Here is a 27,749-nt window from a genome sequence, read left to right on the forward strand (position 1 = left end):
CAAATAACGTCAGGTTCTTGGCATCTTGGTGTGGCCTCACCTGCAGAGGGACATCACAGTCGAAGATGAAGGTTGGAACAAGATTGGACCAAGGTTCAAGCCTCTTGGTATCTCCGTCAACAAAGTAGTCGAAGACAGTCCCCTGAGTAGGGAACTTGATCGTCTTGAACTCGGATGTCCACCATTTGCTAAATTCTGCTTGTTGGTCTCTCGACTGAAAATGTGAGCAGTCAGGAGTGTTGTCTTTTACTAAATCATGCATTCATCATGGAACAACAATCATGGAACAAAACACAAATGCATATACCGTATTATATACAAACATATACAGTCGTAGCCAAAAATATTGGCACCCTTGCACTTTTTTCAAACAACTCACAACTTTCTCTAAAAATACGTTTTAATTGACAAAAGTATTTGGTCTCCACAATTCTTTATTTCGCTGTTGATGTTACAGAACCTTTGTTTTTGATTCAGAACTTAATATATCCTTTTAAATCAGAAAATAAAAAGAAATGGCATTGACAAAATTATTGACACCCTAGACTTAAATCTGGACTCATTGTTGGCCACTTCAGAACAGTCCAGAGTTTTGGCATGAACCATTCCTGGGTGCTTTTTGAAGTGTGTTTGGGGTCATTGTCCTGCTGCAAGACCCATGACCTTCGACGAAGACCCAGCTTTCTGACACTGGGTTGAACATTGTGCTCCAAAATGCCTTGGTAATCTCCTCATTTCATGATGCCATGCACACATTCAAGGTCCCCAGTGCCAGAGGCAGCACAGCAACCCCAAAACATCACTGAACCTCCTCCATGTTTGACTGTAGGGAAGGTGTTCTTTTCTTTGAAGGCTTCATTTTGTTTTCTGTAAAAATAGAGATGATGCGCTTTCCCAACAAGCTCTAATTTGGTCTCATCTGTCCACAGGACATTCTCCAAGAATGATTTTGGCTTGTTCAGGTGTGTTTTGGGTCTCTCTCACAGCAGTGGGGTACTCCTGGGTCTCCTACCATAGAAAACCCTTTCATTGAGTTGGCGACGGATGGTTCGAGTTGAAACTGTCGTACCTTGTGTCTGAAGGTCAGCTTGAATCTGTTTGGCATTTGATCGAGGTGCTTTCTCCACCATTCAAACAATCCTTCGCTACAATCTTCGATCAAGTTTTCTCTTGCGGCCATGTCCAGGGACGTTCGCTGCAGTGCCATGGGCCTTCAACTTCCTGATAACATTGAGTACGGTGGACATAGAAACATCAAAGTCTCTGGAGATGGACTTGTAGCCTTGAGATTGTCCATGCTTGGCAACAATCCTGTGTCTGACCTCCTCAGACAATTCTCTGGTTTTATTTCTTTTCTCCATGCTCATTGCGGTAAACACAGTGACACAAAACAGAATAATGACTCCTTTTCTCCATTCAAACTGGTTGAATGAGTGATTTTTAAAATATTGCAGGCACCTGAAACTCACCATAGGTGAGTTCATTTCCAAATTAAAGGAGAATCACCTGCTTGAAATTTTCTGGAAAAAATTTTCTGGAAACAATTTTCTGGAAGAAATGGTGCTTTATTTGAAAAAAGTGCAAGGGTGCCAATATCTTTGGCCATGACAGTACATACAGTATATATGTATTATATATATAATTATACATACAGTATATATGTATATATATATATGTATATACAGTGCATTCAGAAAGTATTCAGAACCCTTCACTTTTTTCACATTTTGTTATGTTGCAGCCTTATGTTGAAATCGTTTAAATTCATTTTTTCCCTCATCAATCTACACTCAATACCCCATAATGACAAAGAGAAAACAGGATTTCAGAAAGTTTTGCAAATTTATTAAAAAGAAAAAACTGAAATATCACATTGACATAAGTATTCATACCCATTGCTATGACACTTGAAATTTAGCTCAGGTGCCTCCCATTTCTCTTGATCATCTTTGAAATGTTTCTACACCTTGATTGGAGTCCACCTGTGGTAAATTCAATTGATTGGACATGATTTGGAAAGGCACACACCTGTCTATATAAGGTCTCACAGCTGACAATGCATATCAGAGCAAAAACCAAGCCATGAGGTCGAAGGAACTGCCTGCAGAGCCCAGAGACAGGATTGTGTCGAGGCACAGATCTGGGGAAGCCTACAAAAACATTTCTGCTGCATTGAAGGTTCCCAAGAGCACAGTGGCCTCCATAATTCTTAAATGGAAGAAGTTTGGAACAACCAGGACTCTTCCTCGAGCTGGCCGCCCGGCCAAACTGAGCAATCGGGGGAGAAGGGCCTTGGTAAGGGAGGTGACCAAGAACCCGATGGTCGCTCTGGCTGAGCTCCAGAGATCCTGTGTGGAGATGGGAGAAACTTCCAGAAGGACAACCATCACTGCAACACTCCACCGATCTGGGCTTTATGGCAGAGTGGCCAGACAGAAGCCTCTCCTCAGTGAAAGACACATGAAAGCCCGCTTGGAGTTTGCAAAACAGCACCTGAAGGACTCTCAGACTGTGAGAAACAAGATTCTGTGGGCTTTCACTTGTTTGGACAGGATTGACAGGATATAAGGTCCTTCTCCCCCGATTGCTCGGTTTGGCCGGGCGGCCAGCTCTAGGAAGAGTACTGGTTGTTCCTAACTTCTTCCATTTAAGAATTATGGAGGCCACTGTGCTCTTGGGAACCTTCAATGCAGCAGAAATGTTTTTGTAGGCTTCCCCAGATCTGTGCCTCGACACATTCCTGTCTCTGGGCTCTGCAGGCAGTTCCTTCAACCTCATGGCTTGGTTTTTGCTCTGATATGCTTTGTCAGCTGTGAGACCTTATTTAGACAGGTGTGTGCCTTTCCAAATCATGTCCAATCAATAGAATTTACCACAGGTGGACTCCAATCAAGGTGTAGAAACATCTCAAAGATGATCAAGAGAAATGGGAGGCACTTGAACTAAATTTCAAGTGTCAAAGCAAAGGGTATGAATACTTATGTAAATGTGATATTTCAGTTTTTTCTTTTTAATAAATTTGCAAAACTTTCTAAAATCCTGTTTTCTCTTTGTCATTATGGGGTATTGAGTTTAGATTGATGAGGGAAATAATGAATTTAAACGATTTCAACATAAGGCTGAAACATATCAAAATGTAAAAAAAGTGAAGGGGTCTGAATACTTTCTGAATGCACTGTATATATATATATATATAAAACAATGATTTTCCTCTAAAGCTAACACTAAGATGTGCTTCTGAAGCAACATTCTTCGTGCAGGTTTGCCTGTTTGATGTTCCCTTCTGAGTACATAGCTCAAGATGCTGGATCCTTCTCTGGCTGACAGTATTGCGGCATCTTTACTTACTCTCCATACTACCGGTACGACATGAGTCTTCTCGAAGATTATTGGAGAAAGAAACTAAAACTACTTGTGCAAAGCTGCAATGTCAAGCTGATGTTGATTTAAGGACAGGACCAACCTGCTGTGGACAAAGCATTCCACCAAAGGCCCAGACAGCTGCAAAGACGAAGTAAAGCTCATAAAGTTCCCTGGGAGAGTCATGAGGTGCATTTTCAGAGGTCAGCAGGCAATCGAGCAGAGAACACAGAGTATGGACCAAGTTCTGCTCAGGAAGTGGAATTATAGTCTTGAACCTGCCAAGGACAGGAAGCTAAACATAAGGCATATCAGTGGCACAACAAAGGACACTAATATGTGGTTATGTATTCCGCTGTAACAAATATTGCCTTCAGAGTTTCATGTTTTATAGGCTATGTATTGAGTTACCTTGTAACAGCTAAGCAGATTTTAATTGTAACCACTCACATAAAGCGAACAAATTTATTACCTACGTCACTGATATAGTTTTTGGCCCCATCTTCAATTGTGAAGGATCACATAAATTTTTTATCAGATCTGGATCCGGATCTTCACTAAAATGAAATCAATTTGTCTTTGTCACACTTCCAATGTTTCCACCAAGTTTAGTCTGAATCCTTCCAAACTTTTTGAGATATCGTGTTCTATATCGTTTTAGCCCTATCAATCATGTCGAGTCTCCTCGATGAACTCAGCCCCATCACTCAATGCCGAAGAATCACCAAACAAATTATTTATCCAGATCTTCACCAAAAATCGAATCAATTAGTCCTTGTCACACACCCAACCTGTCTACCAAGTTCCATCTGAATACATCGCAACATTTTGAGATATCCTGTTCACAGATAGGCAGACAGACAGACAGACAAACACACAGACCGATAGAGGTAAAAACATAATCTCCACCTACCTTTCACAGACAGACAGACAAACAGACAGACAGCGGTGAAAGCATAACCTCCACCACCTTTCACAGAGAGATAGAGGTAAAAACATAACCTCCGCCCACCTTTCACAGACAGACAAACACAGAGACAGATAGAGGTAAAACATAACCTCCACCCACCTTTCACGGACAGACAAACACAGAGACAGATAGAGGTAAAAACATAACCTCCACCCACCTTTCACGGACAGACAAACACAGAGACAGATAGAGGTAAAAACATAACCTCCACCCACCTTTCACAGACAGACAAACACACAGACAGATAGAGGTAAAAACATACCCTCTGCCCAACTTTCACAGACAGACAAACACAGAGACAGATAGAGGTAAAAACATAACCTCCACCCACCTTTCACGGACAGACAAACACACAGACAGATAGAGGTAAAAACATACCCTCTGCCCAACTTTCACAGACAGACAAACACACAGACAGATAGAGGTAAAAACATAACCTCCACCCACCTTTCACGGACAGACAAACACACAGACAGATAGAGGTAAAAACATAACCTCCACCCACCTTTCACAGACAGACAAACACAGAGACAGATAGAGGTAAAAACATAACCACCGCCCACCTTTCACAGACAGACAAACACACAGACAGATAGAGGTAAAAACATAACCTCCGCCCACCTTTCACAGACAGACAAACACACAGACAGACAGAGGTAAAAACATAACCTCCACCCACCTTTCACAGACAGATCGAGGTAAAAACATAACCTCCACCCACCTTTCACAGACAGACAAACACACAGACAGATCGAGGTAAAAACATAACCTCTGCCCACCTTTCACAGACAGACAAACACACAGACAGATCGAGGTAAAAACATAACCTCCACCCACCTTTCACAGACAGACAAACACACAGACAGATAGAGGTAAAAACATAACCTCCGCCCACCTTTCACAGACTGACAAACACACAGACAGATAGAGGTAAAAACCTAACCTTCGGTGGTGGAGGTAATTACTACTTCCATTTTCAGAGCCATGTCCATTTATATGTGGCAGTTTAGCTGACGTACATCAGCGCTCATATATATATATACTGTTTTGAGGGCGTGTGAAGAGGAACAGGTTGAGATGGTTTGGTCATGTGTTGAGGAAGGATGAAAGTGACTGGTTGAGAAGAGTGATGGAAATGAATGTAGAAGGAAGTAGAGGCCGGAGAAGACCGAGAAAGACTTGGCTAGAGGTGGTGGAAGAAGAAATGCGGACAAAGGTTTAACAAGGAGAGATGCAGAAAATAGGGCAAAATGGAGAAGATTGTCATGGGGACCGCAAGGCTAACCCCCGCTCTAGTAGGGAAAATGGCCTTAAAATGCCTGTTGTTGTTGTTGTTGTATATATATATATATACATACATACACGATTGCGGCTCGTGGAAGAGCTAGAACATATCATGATATTCCAAGGCTGCTCAAATGAGGTATCTTCAAAAATGGAAGCTTCCAAATTGCATGCTTCTCTCAAGCCAAAATGGATACCTGTTCCGCATGGCATCGAGGCAAGCTGGGAGATATTTGTCGACAAGGATACTGAGGTTGGCCCTCTCAGAGTGCACCTGTCTTTGGTCGATCCAACTCATAACTGGGGCACACCAGCTAAGATCACTGGGGTTGATATACAAGATTCCTGTGAAGAGTACCGAGAAAACAATTATTTTTATACAGTGAAACACTAAACCAAAATGTCACATTTGTAACTTTACATATGTTACCGAGGACAGTCACTTTGTTTGTTTATGCACCACCAAAAGGTTAACCCATCGTGCTCCAAGTATCATCCTGCTTTGAACACGAGTTTGTTGTTCAATTCCAGCAATTATTTACTCACTCCTTCATTATAATCTTATTCTTCCTGGTTTATATAATCATCATCCTTATCATTATCATCATTGTAATGTTAAATCGGTGCAGGTTCTTTTGAGTCATGAAGTCAAATTAAATCAGCAAAAATTTATAATTGAAAAAGTTGGACTTACGAATCAGTAGAGCTGACGTTTTTCGGCGTGAATCAACTCACCTTCGTCTGTCATACACCATGTCGGTCATGTTCATGTTAAGGATAAGATCCCAAAGTATAGGAAACGTCACTCTTAAAACTCTGCATAAGGCCCGTATGACGCAACATCGATAATAATACGCACTCAGTGGCGGATCTAGGATTTTCTGCAGGGGGGTGACTTCCTCGAGGCCCCAATGGGGCCGAGCCCGCTAGGGAGGCCCGGGGGGGGGGGGCATGGAAATTTTCAATTTTGCTTGTTCTGAAATGCAATTTCCTGCATTCTGTGAAACAAATCTGCCTCACTGTTGGACTCCTAGAGTATGACGTTTTAGGTAGGGATTTTAATTTTTCATCAATGAGTTAAATTTTCGTAAAATAGGAAGAAATAAGATTGACCAAAACAGTGACCCGGTATCGGGATGAAGAATTTATTCCGACTATCAGTAATCGCTGGCCAACTTACAATATTACTTGACTGATCAGAAACAATGAACATGAATGTGAGCGGTATCAAACATGATAAATGTGACTCTGTCACCGGCATTTTCGTGCATAGAATTAATCACCATCACGGTCATCAAACGACGACGATGCCATCATTCGACGAGGGTGTAGATCCATGTATCGTTTGCAGATGTCCGCCTTTGAGATTGGCACCTCGTGTCCGTGCATAGCGATTACTGCCAAGTCGCTCAGCTTCTCCGTTGCCATCGTATTTCGGAGCCAGTTGTGGATACGCCTTAAACACGAGAACGACCTCTCTGCCTCCACGCTTCCCACTGGCAGCACAGCTAGAATCTTCAGTAGTTCTCGTAGGTTGGGAAAGAAGGTGGCGTCAGCATGGAAGGTCAAAAGGCAGGTTACTGAGCTTGCGGAGATAGCTTCCAGTAATTCATCCACCTCTGCAGCTCACTTTGAAAGGCTGATGGGAGCGGCATGACGTGGTTCCACTTCACCAGAAGGCATTGACCCAGCTCCTTCACTTAGGCAGTGCTCTGTTTCACGATTACCTCAGGAATGAGAGCACAAAGCTCATGATGCGCCCTTTTATCCTGACTGAACCGAGATTTCATCTCACTACATATCACGTCAAGGAATGGTATCGCTACAGTCCTCTTCCAATATTCGGCTACGGACTCAGATGGGCAGTTTTTTCGTTGTGTTTGTCGACTGCATACTCTTGGCCGTTGCTCAGTAGACCCAACTTTTTCAGCTACAGCTAGTACTTCCACGTACATATGCTGAAACCACTCGTCGATCCCTTTTCGGATGTCCACATACGAAAGGTTTACCTCTTCGATCTTCTGAAACCCGAAGTACACCTCCATCAGTCTACCTTGTAGCGATGTAACCAGTGGTCGGATAGGTTCCAGCAGTTCCTTTGCACACACGAAGTTGACAATATGGCCAAAGCTTGCCATCGTATGCCGTAGACCATTGGCTGCAGTCCTGGTATTTGTGTCCCAGCTCCATTCTTCATTGTGCGGATAGAATCTCTCATCAGTTGTGGGTTGACATATTTCATCGAGAGTGACGACAATGCATTCGTACAGCTCGAAGATTGTTTCGAAGGCGGTATGCCTTTCGATCCATCTCGTCTTGCACAGGTTTTTTAGCTTGACCTTCTTTGCGTCTGGAGACAGGGCATGGATAATGACCTCCAAAAACCTCTGTCGCTTCGGTGAATTGTCAAAAAAGCTTAACAACTCTCGGCAATTATCCATCATATTTACAATGGATGGGATTTTGCAAGCATGGCAGATAACAAGATTGAGTCCATGCAGACAACAACCTTGATAATCCGCATCCGGCGCAAGCTTGGAAATTTCAGCTTGAACACCCTTCTTGTCGGAGCTCATTGACGCAGTTGTGTCATATGCCTGACCCTTACAATCAGCAATTCTGATCTTATTTCTCTCAAGGCTTTTTTGAATTGCCTTGGCAATAGCCTGTCCAGTCGTACGTTCAAGGTCGCATATGTCTATCAGCACTTCACGCTTTTTCGGTTTGGATGGATCAGCAAGGAAGTCGAGTAGGCGAATGCATACTGACAAAACCTCACGGCCTTGTGATGTTGTTTCATCCGCGATGATTGCAAAGTGAGGGTGTTTTTCAAGGCATTTTCGAAAGTAGTCACGGAACAAGTCGGCAGCTACATTGATCAACTCAGTCTGAACCGTTTTACTGGTGTACCGAGCATTCTTCGGTCCAGAGATTAGATGCTCTTTCAGGGCAGGATTGCTCTCTGCCAGAAGACGAATGATAGCTATAAAGTTCCCTTCGTTGGTTACGGGTGCCTGAGCGAAATCCACCTTGTCGTCCCTAAGCCCACGTAAAGCGATCTGCTGTGTGGCACATAGCATCACCACGTCGACGATATATGGCAGTATCTGTTCATTTCTTTTGACATTTTGCGCCGCCATTTGATTGATCTGTACGTCAATGCGACCCTCGACGTTTGCCATCTGAGCTCGGATAATACCTGCCCGTTCGATGCATATCTTGTGGTATTTCTTATCCTCGTGTCCACTCAGCGATTCCTTGGATTTGTTGTAGTTTCTGAATGGAGTTTTAACAAAGACCCCAAGAGTTTCCTTTTCACGGTCACTCAAAAACAGTAAGCACGGTAAACACCAACCGCCTCTATGGTTGACGTGCGCACTGTATGCAAGCCATTTGTGGTGATCAAGCCATTTCCATTGGAATGTCAGGTACCGCCTTTTCGACTCGCAATATTGGGAATCCAGGGCATCAGACGTTGAAGGTTTCCAGCAATTGTCTATGAACCGAATCTTATCCGAGTCACTTAATGTTGATGATCCACGAATTACTTGTCCGACGTCATACGGCGAGACAGACACTTCAACTGTCGAGGATGCCACAGCGACGGCTGCCGCTGTACCATCAGAAGAAATAGGATTCGCAACAACACCATGCTGAGGTTGAAGTTCTCTTGGAGCGATCGGTTCTGTGTGTTCTGCCGTTGGCTCCGTGACCATATCAATCGCCTCAGGAGCTTCAGACGTTGTCGTACCTTCGCTGGAAATAGGCTTTTTAATGAAAACGTCCAGGGTTCCTTGGCGACGTGTTTTCTTCCTTGGGTTGTCCATTTTTCAAACGCATGCTCAAATCTGAAATAAATTGATAATCAAGTTGAATAACTGCAATAAAGATGAAACTTATGGCTATACAGAACGCCTATTCCCAAACAGTAGGATATGATCGACTAGGCCTAGGCCTAGTCAGGCCCCAGCGGCTTATCCTACACCTCGGCAGCATTAATCTAACTAGGGCCTACCTCCTGCTAATTAGAGCTTATCTTCAACCATAACGAACACTAAATTAATAGATAATATTACCAGGCGATGTAGATGGATTCCATAGGCCCCTTGCAAAATGGAAATCTGAAAGACCAAAAAAACCAATTTCCTCTGTTTTAAAACATAGCTATTCCAAAAATAGGGAGGTGACTAGTCACCCGTGTCACCCCCCCTGGATCCGCCCGAGGCACTTGAACCTGCATAGTCACAGCTTTGATAACAGTGAAGTGGTCATCTTAGAGAAAACTAGAGCAATGGGACTGTGTCACCAATATGCCTCCGCATAGTCCCACAATGGGTAGATGCCATCACTCCGCATATGTATGGGTAGGGGATCACGTTTGTGAAGTTTCGTGTTGATCAGATAAGGTTAGTTTTTCCATCCAAGATGGCTGCCAAACCACGTGACCTATGACGTCATCATTTTCAAACGATATGCAACAGTGCTGTTAGATGATATTTGTAAAATTTCGCATCGATAGGGTGAGCGGTTTCAGAGATATAATTATTTAATATTTTCCTTCAATCCAACATGGCTGCCAAACCATGTGACCTATGATGTCATAAATTTAATATTTCAATACAACTGGGTCATAGATCATGTGCATGCAATTTCAGATTTTTAGGATAAGGAATTGGATTAAAACATTTTTGGCTGGTATACCACTTCACCTATGATGTCATCATTATCATGCTTTTGTTCCCCATTGGGAGTACTTGACAATGTGTCAAGTTTAAAATTTCTCCATTCAGCGGTTTCAGAGAAATATTATTTTAATTATTTGCTTTTAATCCAAGATGGCTGCCCCACCACGTGACCTATGACGGCACAATTATCATAAAAACATTCTGCATGGGTGTCACTCCTACCCTGAAAGTTTCATCTCAATCGGACATATGGTTGCTGAGAAAAATGAGGTTTAGCCCGTACGGACGGACGGACAGACGGAAGGATGGACGGACAACCCGAAAACATAAACATAATCCATTTGGGAAAGAGTTGAATCACCATCTGTCAACGAAAGGGGCGGCTTACAATTTACTCTGTCACGGATGTGGGACAAGGCTATAACATCTCTCCCACGTGGTCTGCGATCGTCACGGGACGCCCGGATTGGTTAACAGACCAATTCGCCCTACCAAAACGGTTGGGCGTCACGTGGCGATTTTCAAGCTTCTTCTTCACTTCAACATCTGCCATGACCAAGGCGAGTGTATTATCGCTGAAACGTCAGTTCTCCCGGATAGCAAGTCTTGCTTTTTCAATTGTAAATTTTCACTGATAATTACCATCTTGTTTCTGTATTTTAAAATACTAGGGCATGCCCGTACGTGGGTGCCCGTTCGGAAAAACATTCCAAACCGCGTGGCAGTAACGACCACAGAACCCCCCCCGCCTCTATTTACATGAAATGGTTTGGTCCATTCGCAAAGCCAAAGCGAACGACCACAGAACCCCCCCCCCCCCCCCCCCTCTATTTACATGAATGGTTTGGTCCATTCGCAAAGCCAAAGCGAACGGCGAACGGCTAAATCGCCATAGCTCGGTAACTACTTCTCCGATTAATATGAAACCTTGAAAAGGCACATCCTCAGGTCCCCAGCAATATACGTGCCCGTACGTGGCGTACCCGTAACCGTACCGTACCTGGTACCGTACCCGTACCCGTGACGTGCCCGTAATGAATATGTACAAAATATAAATATGTATGTACTACAATCGATCGTACCTTACAACAATCAACACAGATTGCAACGTCAAATAAATGAATACGCTCTCAAATGTGCCGTCCGAGGCAGCGTCTGCTCGCCACGTTCAGCGTCACTATGACTATTCGTAAGTCCGGAAGTGACGTCCTCATTTGACTGTCCGGAAGGTCGCAAATCGCAGTTATGATGAATCGCAAATTAGTTTTAATTAGTTTTAAAACATAGTTTAACGGCAACATAGTTTTCCAACGTGAAATAAATGAATACGCTCTCAAATGTGCCATCCGAGGCAGAGTCTGTTCGCCACGTTCGGCACACGTGATAGCTCGCTGCTCTCTGATTGGTTGAATCGTTTTTTGGACATAGCTCGGTAACTACTTCTGCGATTAATTTAAAACCTTGAAAAGGCACATCCTCGGGTCCCCAGCAATATACCTGGCAAGTTTCAAGTATATCGGACCGGTAGTTGTCAAGAAACAGCGGTCACAGACAAACATACATACAAACATACAAACATACAAACATACAAACATACAAACATACAAACATACACACAGAGATTGCTGGAATTATAGATAGATGTTCTGATGTCCCATTTGAATGTCTAGACTCTAGGGTAATGGTTTTGGAATCAATTGTAGGTTTACATTTATTTAGAAAATGACGTGGAAGAAAAACTATAAATTAAAAGGCATAAACAAGATGATTAGGAGAAGAAAAAAAGAACGACAAAAATATGAAGTTCGAAGGATAACAAACTTGTGTACAAACCCATTCTGCTAATGTTTAACGTGTTTTTTTATTTATGATTAATACGAGCAACTTCTTCCAGATGTTCACGGATGAGCATCCTGTGTCGTGTGTCATACGCATATCGGAATGTGTTTGAAGCCTTTCAACCACGTTACCACCATCACCACCAAATCATTCAAATATATTGATACATACTTACACCTCATCATCATTCTTGCTTCGCAGGATGGCCTAGAGGTAGGCACATTCGCATCCAAGCCGTCTAGCCTGGGTTTGAATCCCGGCCCAGGTCTAAACTGGCATCCTGGTGTTTCGCAGGGTTCGGGTGATTCATCAATTTGTGTGCCATCCCTCGGCTGGACGTTGAACGGGCGTCCCGTCTGCCAGCATTAGTTGATGGACGTTAAAGACCCCGAGGTGTCCTTCGTGAAGACTCGGCGAGCTATCACCGGCACCTTGAACAAATTACAAATTGCTGCCCTAACCAGCAGAGGGCACTGCATCAGCGGCACATCCGCACCCCCAGTCAACGATGCTATCCCTACTGTATGCGAACGAAGAATCATTGGAATCTCCCGCGATGAAGCTAACTCCAAGGGCCTTTCACTCACTCACTGCAGGCAGGTAGGTGGTCTTTCTGTCTTCTACCGACTCCTATCTGGCCTTGCCCCCCCCAGCTCTATCTGTGCTCTGTCCCCCAAATATTCCTAAAGGTCGCACAAGATCTGCCAGTAACCCTCTTCTGGTGAAATTGCCAAAATCAAGACTCTCTGTTCACCTTCATTCTTCTTTACTTCCGCCTCTGGAACAAACTCCCTCACTCTCTTCAATCCCTCTCCTCCCTCCAGGTCTTTAAAACAGCTGTTCACCACCATCTCTTATCTTCCCCCATCCAAAATCTTGATGTCTTCTACCCCCGTTAATTCACCCCAGATCCACTTTTTTTTGAAATCCCGACATATTTCTTTCCTGGAAGTTCTAGCAGTGTCCATGTGTTTTATACCGTTCCCGCCCCTCCCCCCCCCCCGCCTTCCCATGCCTCCTCCCCCCAAGCCCCCCCCCCTCACACAGATCTCCCGATGTCCCTGCTCTCTACTGTTGTGCTTGCGTGTTTCCTTCTCTCTCCCCATTTTGTCTCCCGCTCCCTTTTTGTGTGTCCGTTTTTTTTGGTGATTGATGTTAGCTCTTACACGAGCCTCGATCTTGTATACAAAAAAAAAAAGACCACTATTGATCTCTCCTGTGTTGTGGGCGTGTGCAAAGTGATGACAAAGGTCACAAAATCACCTGCTGTACTCAGCAAAATTCGGTGTGGCACCGTTTGGGGTCACCTGAAGTGTGAAAAGGGCAATTGTGTTTCTCAGAGCTAGAATAACCCACCAGCACGAGAAACAGTGGCAGGTGTGGCATGGTGGAGGCAGCCGATCTCAAACAAGAGCCGCATGTTCGGCTGCAACGGAATGCGCTCATTGCTTGTCAAAGTCAGCACCTGCACAAGAACAAAACCGCAATGGACACAAATGCAGACCTTCAGCCAGAAGTAAAGCATCTTGCTATAACATAGAAGTAGCCATCTTGGTAGCGACCCTGACACTTCTTGGAGGACAATTGGCATCTATTGAAGTGGAGAACTTTTTACTTCAGTACAAATATATACATAAAAGATTAAAGGAAAGAAGATATACAAAATGGGGAAAAAACATGCTTCCAGGTATTTCATGACACCTTGTTGTCATCCATGACCGTGTTGAGGGATTCAATCCACATGGGGTCAATGTCTCCATCCAGTACAATCCATTTAGGCCTATCAAGTGTCATGTTCGCCTGATCTCTCATCACACTTGAGAAAATTCCTGTGGAATGCATGGGGCAACTACAACAGAGAAAGGTCAATCCTACATTATGCTGACAGACAAAACAATAAAATTAACACCTTCTCCAAAGGTCGGCGGACTCGGTAAATACAATACCGTGTCTGCAATGCACCAGAATAGCAGTTTATAGTTGGGTTGGGCATTGGAGCCCAGACAAGACAGCTACCTCTGAGCCATCATGTCTACAAATAAACACATTACAATCGTTTTAGTTTTTAACACCAAAAAAGCTTTAAATGTAAACTACATGCAGCTCTAATATAACAAGAATGACCGCACTGTGGTCATCACCTGCGACAAAATCCGGTAACGGGCCGATTGGGAAACACACATTTAAAGCACTCTTAAAAGATGAACAGCGCGATTGGGAAACACATTTAAAGCACTCTTAAAAGATGAACAGCGTGATTGGGAAACACATTTAAAGCACTTTTAAAAGATGAACAGCACGATTGGGAAACACATTTAAAGCACTCTTAAAAGATAAACAGCACGATTGGGAAACACATTTAAAGCACTTTTAAAAGATAAACAGCACGATTGGGAAACACATTTAAAGCACTCTTAAAAAGATGTACAGCACGATTGGGAAACACACATTTAAAGCACTCTTAAAAGATGAACAGCGTGATTGGGAAACACATTTAAAGCACTCTTAAAAAGATGAACAGCACGATTGGGAAACACACATTTAAAGCACTCTTAAAAGATGAACAGCGTGATTGGGAAACACATTTAAAGCACTTTTAAAAGATGAACAGCACGATTGGGAAACACACATTTAAAGCACTCTTAAAAGATGAACAGCACAATTGGGAAACACACATTTAAAGCACTCTTAAAAGATGAACAGCACGATTGGGAAACACACATTTAAAGCACTCTTAAAAGATGAACAGCACGATTGGGAAGCACATTTAAAGCACTCTTAAAAGATGAACAGCACGATTGGGAAACACACATTTAAAGCACTCTTAAAAGATAAACAGCACAATTGGGAAACACATTTAAAGCACTCTTAAAAGATGAACAGCACGATTGGGAAACACACATTTAAAGCACTCTTAAACGATAAACAGCGCGATTGGGAAACACACATTTAAAGCGATATTAAATAATGAACTCGACACCTCTTATCCATGTCACCCTCCGCCACGGTTATATTAGAACGAGTTGATTTGCCACACGGTCACATGCAGTTTGTTTAACCCCAATATGGTGCCTTTCGAGCAGACGGGCTTGATTAAATCTTACCAACAATTTGTATTTGACAAACGATTAGATTTTTCGGGATCCCTCATCGTGAATAACACTCGACCCAAACAAAGCCAATGGAAATCTGAAGGAACAAACCCAGGCAGTGTATAATCAGCAGAGGCCTTTAGGCCTGATGTCTTAGGCCCACCAGAAAATCAAGATGGCAGCCATATTAATTAGTCTAGGTGTCATGGTGGGTGGAGTCAAGTGACAAATGTGGGTATGGTCTGTCAGCTCTCCAACCAATGGGTGCACATTTCAAAAATAGACCCCCAACAAGAACCACAACAAGAACAACAACAACAACAACTACAACAACTATGCAGAGCTTTTTGTTGACCTGCGACCGTTGCAGGTAATAATATCTATACTGTTTATTTTCTTAATTGTCAAGTTTCTATGGTGAGGGACGAACCATCCTTCCATTCACGTGTCGTTGGATGAACAATGCCGAAGAGATCCTCTGTGGTCACGGCCTTAGGATTTAGATCTGCCCATAGTGGTCTCTTGCCAGTAAGCTGGTAGGTCTTGTGCAGGGTGCGCAACACCTGGGACTTCCCCGTACCAGCAGCACCCACAATGAATACCGAATGCCGTACCTCCAGCAGTTCATGAAGTTGTACCACCTGGAGCATACCGGCAGTGATTTAAAAGCAGACGCAATAGTCGGTATTATATTTCCATCCAAGGGATGGCAGGATGACACCCAAGGGATGCCGCATCTCCCTTACCTTTAGCATAAAGCTGTCTTCAGCTTGCAGGCCCAGCTCAAGCACAGCTTGCATCACTCCTTGCTCAAAAGCATCGTCTCTGGATCGTGGCACGTTCAAAGAGGGAAAGAGGTCTTTCACAAGGCCCAGAAAGATCGGTAGATCGGCAGACACCACCTTCATACAGGAATATTTGATTATTTTGATTATTGTGTTGCTCCAAAAACAATCACTGCACAGCATTTCATATCACAGCAAGAATTTTGACTTCAGAGCCAGAGACATCTTCTATCTCCAATGGTATCAGGAAATGCAACCACCGGTGGGAAGAATTTGTGGCACGAGCTGGAAACGACATAGAAAGGGTCCAGCTATCTGTGTCATCATCTGTATAAGCCATCTGTGTCAGGTTTCATTTCATGGGGGAAATATTGTTTGAGGCAAAAATGTTTTGAGCTCCTTCCCTACACTCTTGCTCATGCAGGCAACCACAACTTAGTTTGCTTCCTCAGTAATAAAAATGGAAGTCATGAAAAAATAAAATGTTGGTAATTTCCAACCACCTTGGGTAGGTTGAAGTCTCTGAGTGCTCGCATGAGCACCTGATCTTCAGGTCTTGTAGGATCACTGCGCTTGAGTGAGCCAGCAACCACTAGCACAGACTTGATGGCACGTAGACCCCAATCATAGTGTTCCTAAGGTAATCAAGTGGAACACGAGAGTTAGTGGTGTCATGGTTAAATTTAATTAACCTTTTTTTTTTTTTTTGTATACAAGATCGAGGCTCGTGAAAGAGCTAATTTATGACATTAATCACACAAAAAGTCAAACCGACACATAAAACACAAAATAAGGGGAGCGGTACAAGATGGGGAGAGAGGAGGAAGGACACAAACACAACATTTGAGAGCAAGGACATCGAGAGGTTGGGCTTCCTTCTTCAGGTAATTGTAGATGCTAATGGTTTCTTCTTATAATGGGCCCATCCACTGGAACACTTTTCTGGTTCTGATCTTCGATCCAGACACTCAATCTTTTCTCCATTTTTCTCCTGCTAACGTATGATGTTGCGATGGAGGCTCCTGCACGAACGCTGCAGGAGCAGCGCTGCATTCCAACATTATGAAATCCATGGATTATCAGACTTGACTGTACATGGGGCCATCTTGAGGGGTCATTTTTGGAAATGCCAACGTTTTGATGGAGGCAGACAGGCTGCGTCGGATGGGCCCTCCCCCTTCCCTGCACCCCAGTGGCCACTTGCCAGTTTATGGAGGAGGGAACCAGATGTGGGTTTTTAAAAAGTGAATGTCATGATGATCTTACTATAATTCACCAAATGTCTGTCTGTCCGTCTGTTCCCCAGGTACCGCAAAGACGGCTGAACCGATGGCAACGAAATTTTGGGTGGGTAATCCTGGAACCCCCCTGGAGTAAAATAGGCAATATTGTTTTTCCAATTTTTCCAATTTCCAATTTTTCCAATTTTCCAGTTTTTCCAAACACGATGGAATAATATTTACCGATATGAACAGTGATGTGGCTTTCATTGAAATTCTTCAAATACTCTTTAGATTTTGATGATTTGCGTGTGATATGATTTAGCGGATGTTTATATAAATCGTTTAAAATAAAATAAAAAAAGCCTTCAATTTCTGATATTTTACGTCTTCATTTTGGCCTCCCAATTGAAGCCCCGCCCATAAGGCGGGTACCATTGCTAGTCTATATAATCTTATAATCATTAGACGCATCATCATTAAGTACATATATTGCTGGGCACGTATCTTCCATATATTCTCTATGTAAACTTGAATAAAAAACCTATTCACGTCAACCGTTACAGTTTCATAATTAAATATATAGCGCCAGTCCTATAAAACATCAGACGAAGAGAATCAGATGAGCTAACATCAGATGGCACGTAGACCCCAATGGCACGTAGCTGAACATCAGAATCAGATAAAACATCAGATGAGCTGAGACAATTCCTTTTCATCTTGGATTAAGAAAAGTAATTAACATGCATAGTTTACACACAATAACATGCATATCACGTACTTCAAAGCCTCCCTGTGCCAATATATCTTTCTCCACCCATAACAGCACTGCCTCAGCTGTGGTGAGGCAAGGCAGATCAGACATATCTACAAAACACACTTTATCTAAAGGCTTCTCAGCCTCCTCTCACCCTCCCAACCTACACTCTCTGGTGTGCCACTTCTCGGTGAAATGTATTTAAGGAGCTTTTTACAAAGGAACGGGGAGAGAGATATGCCGGCTGACTTCTTCGTCCTGTAATTGTTGATTGATTTTGAGTATACTTGTATCCCTGCTTGTAACTATTAAAGTCAATCTATATATCTCTACGGCAAAAAACGCTTCGTTTTAAACCACAAAAAGTGGAGGACATTAAATTATTCCACCACAGTTGTCATAAAATAGTAACCGTGATCTCAAAGGTCAAAGGTCAGTTTGTTACTCAAAGCAGATCATATCCAAACAAGGAGCTGGTGCTCTAGATGCCACACTTTTTGGGTGGTATGAGGAATACCCCTGTGTAATATGAAAGCTAAATATTAAACGTTTCTTTAAATATCACGTACACAAGTCAAGCTACCGAGATGGTTGCCATGGAAACCTAATTCAGCCAATCACAGCGTGATCGAATCAGGTTGAGATAATGTTATAAGAAATAGATATCTGCAATATGAAAGCTAAATGTTCAGTGTTTTTTGAAATATCACGTGCCAAAAAGTACATGGACAGATGATCAGTAGGTCGGTCCTCATTTTAATGTCCTCAATCTTCGACTTTGGCGGAGGGGTAGGAGACACAAATACGAAACGCTTTGTGCACAGCATTATTTCCTGTGCATGATTTTAGTTGTCCAACTCCTGCATATGTACCATAAATATTCCAGCTGCCCTTGAAATGCACGGTTGGTAATAATACAAGGCCGTAAAAAGAGTGTCAAAGTGATATATAAGGTGTTGGGACAACGAGGCTCTTCCTTGCTTTGAAAAAGGATTCACACCCAATATGTTGCTTAATCTCCCTCCCCACGACGGTTAACATACTTCTCTCAACATTCGATAAATAAAATCAATTGTAGTTATTTTCAGCCAATGCTGACCGACTCTTGGCCTTATGAAGACTAATTTTCCATTGCATACAGAAACTTACCTGTTTCGACAGTAGCTCCTTACAAAAGTTGTACAATGAGATGAACTTGTGTGCCAGCGACCGAGCCTCCATGAAGCCCTCAGCCACCAGCATAATCTCACAAATGAGTTCAAAGTCAGGTAGCACCATAGCACATGGCCTGCCACACGAAGGATGAGAACAAGTGCTTGATCAATCTAAATGATCGACTCCTTCATTCATGTGAAATGTGTGGAGGTAATAATGGCTAAGAAAGCCTCAGTGATAAAAAGCATGACTGATGTCGCATGATTATAAAATCAATTGCACCTGAAAAGGGACTTGAGATTCTCTGGAAGCTCAGTTCTTCCTGCGTAACCTGGATTCATTGTAATGAAGATTCCCACGGGGCAAACGAGTGATATATCCTCTCCCTGGAAGTTAAAAGTTTCCTTCCTGGCCCGGACAGCTTCCTGAATGCAATTTACCTGCGATCAAAGACAATTTGCATATCATGGCATTAAATGGAAGACAGAATTGTCAGCCTGTTGCACCATCCTCTGCTCTCAGGGTAGTGTTGTGCTGTTACGTGAGATGGATTAAAGAAGGTGAGCTGTGATTGCCACAAGTTACTCCCATCCAGGACAAACCTCCCATCATCGGGAATTGGAAAATAAATTTCCTGTGCTCTGAGCTGGGTGTTAATACTGAAGATGGCAGAGTGACAGGTGCACGGGTGTGCAGTGCCCAAACCAGACTGTTAATTTAATTCTTTATACAAAAGGCCAGTGAGCAGAGGGTGAAGCATCATGCAAAGCAGGTTGTATAAAACAAGACTCATGAAACTGTCATGGAGAATGAAAAACAATGCAAAATTGAATTCAACCTTTCATGTTTAAGATAATTTTATGATTGATTGGTACTTATTTAAATAAGAAAAGCATTTAGAAAAGATGAATAGACAAGTAGAGCTACATTCAAAGTACACCGCCTCCACCCCAAATCAATAACATAGCCTCCAGTGCGCGACAATGCTGGGGTGCCTTCGTTGCCCAGCGATACCGCCATGCAGCACGTAGAGACGGTATTGGGAGGGAAAGGTGTACAATAATTGATTGATTAATTGCATAATTAAAATATATAAATAATATTAATCGTAAAATAATTTCTTAATCGATTGGCTAATAGCATACCTAAACCACTACCGTTTCATCCAAATCAGTACGTTTTTCAAAATTAATTAAGTAATCAAAAATTAAATTATTAATCGATTAATTGATTAATCAATAAATCAAAACACCCTTTATAGCCAAATCACATGTTAATTGCCATTTCCAAATATCAGATTCCTAGCTCAAAAGGTGCCCGATATATTGCACAGATGAGAGAGGAAATAAGTAATTCGTCGGACCCGTCTATTTGCGGTTCCACTATTCGCGGGATCTGCGTATTCGCGGCTAATGAAATGCGACCTGTTTCTGTATTCATGGGAAAGTGTTCCACAAATTCACGGTTTTGTTTTCTATTCACAGCCGTGTTCCATGAAATCGCGGGGTTTTTTTTCCTATTCGCTTCCGTGTTCCGCAAATTCGCGGTTTTTCAGGGGCGAAAAAAAATAATTTCACGAGCCGCTAGCTTGACACATTTATAAAACTAATCTTTTACCCGCCATGCATAAAACAGCTGGACATACGCAAAAAAAACATCTTCTGCGAGCCGCGAAATTGATGGTGTTGTGGTTTTTTTTAGTTTCACGATGCGGTTTGGTTGAGCTGGTTAAGCACTTTTAATAAACAGTCAGCATATTCCTTCAATAAATTGCAAATGGTACCTGGTGTTGTCGTTTTATTTATTTGTACGCATTTTAATGAAACTGTAATCATGTGCATTTGCGGTCGAAAACATTTTAAAATGTAAAAAATTTCCTCCATGAAGCAGGAACCGCCGGGAACCTATAACAACATATCCCCCTTTCCCCCATTGAAACAACTAGCAACGGTACCCGCCTTATGGGCGGGGCTTCAATTGGGAGGCCCAAATGAAAAGGCTAAATATCAGAAATTGAAGGATTTTTTCTTTTAAACGATTTATATAAACATCCGTTAAATCTCGATCAGTGTGGCCATTTGTGCAGCACCCGGGAAAATAACGTCATGCGGGAGCAAGTATCAGCAGGATGTAGCAGCGTGGGAGTCCACGTTTCTGATCCTCCTTCATGCCGAAGTAGCCCACCACTTCTCCAAGCATTACACTCTTCAGATCCACCATGAGAGATTTAAGCTTGACACTGAAGACACGTGCAGTTAGTACTCCCGATGTTGTATGTACTCCCGTGTCCTCTAACAAACCGTGTCCTTATAAAAGGTCTTTGTCCGGGGTCACCAAGTTCGATCGGTGCAGCTGTGCAGCGATCGGTGCAGCCATTTGTGCGGCACCCGGGAAAGCAAAGTCACAATGAGAACAATGAACGTTATGTGAACGCGAATATTCTGCGGGAGTCCAAATCTGAGAATGCTGGAGACTAAAGCTGAAATTGAAAAAACTAAACAGCCTATTTTACTCCTGGAGATCTCAGGATTATCCACCCAAAATATCGTTGAGATCGGTTCAGCAGTTTTTACGGTACCTTCGAACAGACAGACAGACAGACAGATGGACAGACATTTGGTGAATTATAGTAAGATGCCGCAGCATACATTCGCGGGATTTTCATCGACCTACGCAGATTATCGTTGACATTCGCGGGATTTGTCTCGCCATTTCCGGGACTGCCATCGACCTTCGCGGATTATCGTCGACATTCTCGGGATTTGCCTCACCATTCACTGTTTGTTCCTCTCTATTCGCGTATTTTCGCGACTTGGGAACCTATCCCCCCCTTTTTCCATTGAAACAATGCCCCGCCATTCGCGGTTTCGCAATTCACGGCATTTTCAGGAACATATCCCCCGCGAATAGCGGGTACTTAATAAATCGATAATATTTAAGTAATTAATCAGTTAAGTGATTGATCAAAATATGAAAAATACTGTTTTTGCCAAAGCACGTGCTCACTATTGTGCTCAAATTTCAGCTTCCTAGCTCAAAGAATGGCTGAGATATCGCCCGAACAAACAAACAAACAAGAAAACAAACGGAGTGAAAACTGAGTACGCCCTTTCGGTGCCCGGCAATGACGTCATGCAGCGCCTGGTGATGGAATAAGAAAGGTCGGAGTACAACAACACTCATTGGGCACTTTACAGATATGTGCACTTAATAATAAAATCATGAATATTCAGTTAAGGGAGTATGGATGACTGCCTTTTCATACCCGGCCTTTCAGTGCCCATCCCAGCTATACTGAAAGCATTGATTCAACCACAGATGTGGACTGGCATGACATGCAGACCAGAACCGGTAGAGCAGGCAGATTACCCCCTCCATAATATGATTAAAAAACCACCTTTAGAGGCCATTTTTCCCCGCAAGCGGGGGTTGGCCTTTTTCGGGAACCGTGGTAGTTGTTGTTTTTTCTGTCCCCTTTTTGAAGCAATGTTTTACGGCCGGATGCCCTTCCTGACGCCAACCCTTTTTGCCTCCATAATATGATAGTGACATGGTAATTCTCCTGAAAGTTTCGGGAATCGTAGTATCCAGATCCTTAATACCGTTGCCTTCAGCCAGATTTGAACACATTATGCATCATTCCTAATGGTATGGGCTGGCAGGATGGCCGAGATGTATGCACACTCGCCTCGAAGCTTAATATAGATCCAGACATAAACTGTCATCTCAATATTTCACAAGCAGGATGATTCATCAATGTGTGTGCCATCCTTCGGATGGGCTTTAAACTGGCGACCCATCTGCCAGCATTCAGAGGTGGATGTTAAAGATTCCAGAGCTATGGCCAGCACCCTGGCCAAATTCCAAGTTCCTGCCCTGACTTCCAGGCTGAGTGGAGACCTCACATAGATTGTAACCTAGTATCTGCTTCGGCACTACCAACGCTCTGCATAGGGCATGGCATATGATGATGATGATTGTTTGGTTCTACATACTGCACATAGATATATATCAGTTAAAGAGGGTCCGAAGCATGTTTAGAAATCAGATATTCTGTCTGATTGTATTTAACCTTCAGTTGTGCTCCTCATAACTTATTACCTGGATGGCAACAACAGACAGCACAGCCACGGAGATGCGATTAAACTCATCAAAGCAGCCCCAGGTGCCAGTCTGAGCCAAGCCCTTGTAGATGTTTCCACAAGACTAGAACAGAATGGAGGACATGGATAAGCCAGATAAGTAAATGTAGTCATGTTTACACACTCCCTCGCCCCCTCACCCCTCGTCGGCCACAGGCTCTGTACCTTGTAATCCATCTGTTCTGAACAGTTAAAAACATAAACCATCACCCCAAGGGCTCTTCCCAGGTCTTTGGTGGTTTCGGTTTTGCCTGTTCCAGCCGGTCCAGCAGTTGCACCGCTCATGTTGAGGTGCAATGCCTGTGTCAGTGTGATGTAACACCTGCAGAGCATGTGATAGAGTGTTTAAAAAATACAACTTCCAAGGTTCACTACTCTACAGAATACTTCCAAGATGTTCAAGGAATTTGCAAAGAAGAGCAAAGCACCTGTCTGTGAGTGGCGTGATCACGAGACGCGGTGTGTTACCCAGGTACTCATAGCCGTAGCAAAATTCTGCGTCACAAATATTGGCAAAACAATGCTTCGTATAATCATCCCATCGGTGACGTAGCTGGGACTGCCACACGAAGGCCTGCACACTGTCTGCCTGTCATGGCAAATGGGGAATGAGCTGGTTACATCCAAGAAAGCAAAGGTTTCTCAGAGTTTTAGTATGAGGGCAGAAACCACAAAACTCCAGAGAGATAGAAAGTTATTTTAATATTTGGTTAACATTTAAGGTGAAGAAAAAAAGACAAAAAGACAGGTAAAGAACTGCTCAGAACGAACAGCGCACCCAACCTTATCTGCAATCATTTTGGAGACAACATCACGGGCATGAACGTCGATGGTACACACGTTCATGACCTTCTGTCGGTCTTTGGAGGAGAGTCGACCCATGAGCAAGGAAACAAGCGTGCTCAACTGAGCCACCTGTTTCCGGTGATACTCTCGCAGGGCATTCTCATAGCCCTCTTCAAGTTTCCCAAATGCCAGGCACACTTCTGTTGTCCACCAGATCTGTGTACAAGCCAGTGCCACCTGCACACAACATGCACAGGTCAATTAGTAGAGTAAGGAAGTACACAATATACATGTTCTCATCTGTTATCAACTTTGTGCACAATGTTATACACTTTTCCTACGTTTGGTTGGAAGACTTGGACAAAATCACAGACTGGTCAAACAAGTGGAACATGTCTTTCAATCCTGACAAATCTCACACTCTTACTATGTCTCTCCGAAATGATCGACTGGACAACCCTCCCATCTACTTTCTCAACAATCCTCTCCAAGAAGTTCTGTCGCTCAAGCTTTTGGGTCTCACTATCGGCCATGATCTTTCTTGGGAAAACCACATTTCCAAGCTGGCCTCCAAAGCCAGTCGCCGACTGGGCATCCTCCGTCGTGCGAAGTCCTTCCTCGGCACACCTGAGCTCCTCACCACATACAAGGCTTTCATCCACAGCTCAATGGAATACTGTTCTCCCCTATGGGCCGGTGCTCCTGCCTCACACCTAGCTCGGCTTCACGCTGTTGAAACCAAAGCTTTCAGAATTATTGGAATCTCCCGCGATGAAGCTATCTCTGAGGGCCTTTCACTCACTCACCATAGGCAGGTAGGTGGTCTTTCTGTCTTCTACCGACTCCTCTCCGGCCTTGCACCCCCAGCTCTCTCTGTGCTCTGTCCCCCAAATATTCCTACAGGTCGCACAAGATCTGCCAGCAACCCTCTGATGGTTAAACTGCCGAAATCTCGGCTCTCTGCTCACCTTCACTCTTTCATTCCTCTTTTCTCCCGCCTCTGGAACAAACTCCCTCACTCCCTTCAATCCCACTCCTCCCTCCAGGTCTTTAAAACAGCTGTTCACCACCATCTCTTATCTTCCCCCATCCAAAACCTTGATCTTTTCTACCCCCGCTAATTCACCCCAGATCCACCTTGTTTGAAATTCCAACTTCTTTCCTGGAAGTCCTGGCAGTGTCCATATGTTTTATACCTCTCCCACCGCCCCCTTCCCATGCCCCCCCCCCCAAAGCCCTCGCCCTCTCTCAGATCTCTCGATGTCTCCATGTCTCTCGGTCCCTGCTCTCAAATGTTGTGTTTGTGTCCTTCCCCCTCTCTCCCCATCTTGTCTACCGCTCCCGATGTTATATGTTTTATGTGTCGGTTTGTCTTTCTGTGTGATTAATGTTCGCTCTTTCACGAGCCTCGATCTTGTATACAAAAAAAAAGAAAAAAAAAAGACAAAAGTCATTATTAACATTCAATGGTATTTTATGAAATTCAATCGACTTCAAACAATCTGTTTGCATCGACCTGCAGGAAAAAAATAAAATAATTAATGTGACCATATAGACCATATCAAAATACTAACATAAATGCTACCTCATAAAAAATTGCAATAAATTGTATGTCTAAAACTACAATGGCACTCGGTGGAGCGCATACCTCCGCCAGACTGAACAGTTTACATTTTGTATCCCACTGAGAGTTTGTATCCCCGGATATGCATTCGGATCTTAACCAAAATCAATTCAATCCTTCCTCGTCACACATCCAACATGTCCACCAAGTTTCGTCCAAATCCGTCCATAACTTTTTGAGATATCGTGCTATATATCGTTATTGGCCCTATCACTCAAAGGTGAAGAATCACTTAAAAATTCTCGGATCCAGATCCGGATCTTCAAAAAAAGAATCAATTCGTCCTCGACACACACCCAACCTGGCTATCAAACTTCGTCAGAATCTGTCCATTACTTTGAGATATCCTGCTTACAGACACACAGACAGACTTAAAGTGGCAATGAAATGAATTGCGCAATGAGCAATCCTTGATTTGGCTTACAGAAGAATTCAGCCATTTTATTCTCGTATTTACACAAGACAGCCCTTCAGCCCTTTAGCTTAATTAAAATCAGTACCTGAGCAGGGAAGTCAAAGATCCATTGGTCTCGAGCCTTATCCTCATAGGCATTGATAGCTCCCACCATCTGCTCTCGAATGGTAGCACGCATGCCATTGAGTAGTTGGTTGAGCCAAACTTCTGCCTACAGATAAATCATGGGGACAGCATAAACCAGAGACAAAACAGACTGACAACTGATCAAAATGTCCGCAACAAATACAACTGCTTGTAATAGCTCAGAAATAACAGCGGTTCACCACAGTTGTTGTACATACACTGATATGACATGAACTCCATGCCAATCATGTCTCTCAGACATGATGACCAATAACTCAATCAATTTATGATCACTGCTGCTGGAAACTGGGGATACAAAAAGGCAGTCACCGGTTTGGAGGAAAGTGAAGCTTTACATAAGGGCTACCGAGAAGCTGTACTTCCAGAGGCAGTTGAAATGACAGGATGTTCCAAAAAGACTCGGACAACTTTGGTTGTTAATTTATAACCACAAATGATACAATGATACCCTTTGTGCAGAAACTCAGTTTTGTGCACACCATCAATACACTTCAATGTGAGCTCCGTTTGTTGCATGCAGGACATCAAGGCGGTACACGAGTTCTTTCCATGTTCGGCTCAGCATGTTTGCGTCCACCAGTGCGCATGCATCTGTGATCCGAGAACAAAGATCCTGCAGGTTTGCCAACTTGGTGTTGTAGACAACATCTTTGACAAACACCCACAGAAAAAAAAAATCAAGGGGGGTTATGTCTGGTGATCATGGGGGCCAGGAGGTTGGTCTATATCGGCCAATCCAGTGACCTGAAAAATTTTCATTCAGGACAGCTCAAACGACTTAGGCCCAATGAATCTGCACCGTATAGGCATAAAGTTTCAGTATTTCATGCAAAATATCCAGTGTACAGTGGTGGTTGGTAGTCCCAGTTCTCTGGATGCACGTCGGGTTGATTTTCTGGGACTTCATTGAAATGATTCACACAATCGTTCAATGGCTGCTGCACTTTTGCTTGGTTGACCGGCATTTTTCTGTTTCTAACAACTTCCGGTCTCCTTAAACCTTTTGTACCACTCTCTGATATAATTCCACGATGGCGGATTCCTTCCATACATTGTACGGAAATTATGCTGAACTTGCGTGTTAAATCTCATACCGATGAACGATTCGACGCACTGAGTGAGCTTTGTCGTGTGGAGTGACCATTTTATTTTACATGAAACCACCAGACCTGAAAATAAAGAAAACTTTATAAATTTCTGTATCAAATAAAACAAAGGGTATCATTGGATAATTTGTGGTACGAAATATCTTTTTTTGGAACACCCAGGACGGGTACACCAAGGTTGCACAGCACCTCAGCACACAAAACAACACACAGTAATCCCACAGGCATTCCAAATCAAATGACTGAGCATTTTCGCCATTGCTGGGGCAATGTCAGGACCATGAGCCCTCTACACCAATTAAGTGCAATCAAATCTAGAAGCAAGACTCCTTACCTCACTTAGAAATTCAATGTAAATCATGTCTCTCACCCATGATGGCAG

The 27,749-nt window shown here is 43.2% G+C and overlaps 1 protein-coding gene across 1 annotated transcript in view; it reads right to left on the reverse strand.

Moving 5' to 3' along the window:
- DNAH9 (dynein axonemal heavy chain 9) overlaps window positions 1-27,749 on the reverse strand; it is a 241,309-nt gene that overhangs the window by 111,891 nt on the left and 101,669 nt on the right. Inside the window, exons 28-42 of the mRNA XM_078785082.1 lie at window positions 26,200-26,325; window positions 24,073-24,312; window positions 23,718-23,878; window positions 23,455-23,611; window positions 23,249-23,353; window positions 19,430-19,587; window positions 19,142-19,280; window positions 16,519-16,650; window positions 15,977-16,132; window positions 15,661-15,871; window positions 13,840-13,967; window positions 13,495-13,603; window positions 5,812-5,959; window positions 3,464-3,638; window positions 41-214 (exon numbers count right to left, since the gene is read on the reverse strand). Of these exons, the coding sequence (XP_078641208.1) occupies window positions 41-214; window positions 3,464-3,638; window positions 5,812-5,959; window positions 13,495-13,603; window positions 13,840-13,967; window positions 15,661-15,871; window positions 15,977-16,132; window positions 16,519-16,650; window positions 19,142-19,280; window positions 19,430-19,587; window positions 23,249-23,353; window positions 23,455-23,611; window positions 23,718-23,878; window positions 24,073-24,312; window positions 26,200-26,325 (2,319 nt within the window). The remainder of the gene's footprint in view (window positions 1-40; window positions 215-3,463; window positions 3,639-5,811; window positions 5,960-13,494; window positions 13,604-13,839; window positions 13,968-15,660; window positions 15,872-15,976; window positions 16,133-16,518; window positions 16,651-19,141; window positions 19,281-19,429; window positions 19,588-23,248; window positions 23,354-23,454; window positions 23,612-23,717; window positions 23,879-24,072; window positions 24,313-26,199; window positions 26,326-27,749) is intronic.

This window comes from Myxine glutinosa, chromosome 9 (assembly GCF_964187855.1).
Source record: "Myxine glutinosa chromosome 9, kmMyxGlut1.1, whole genome shotgun sequence".
NCBI lineage: Eukaryota > Metazoa > Chordata > Myxini > Myxiniformes > Myxinidae > Myxine > Myxine glutinosa.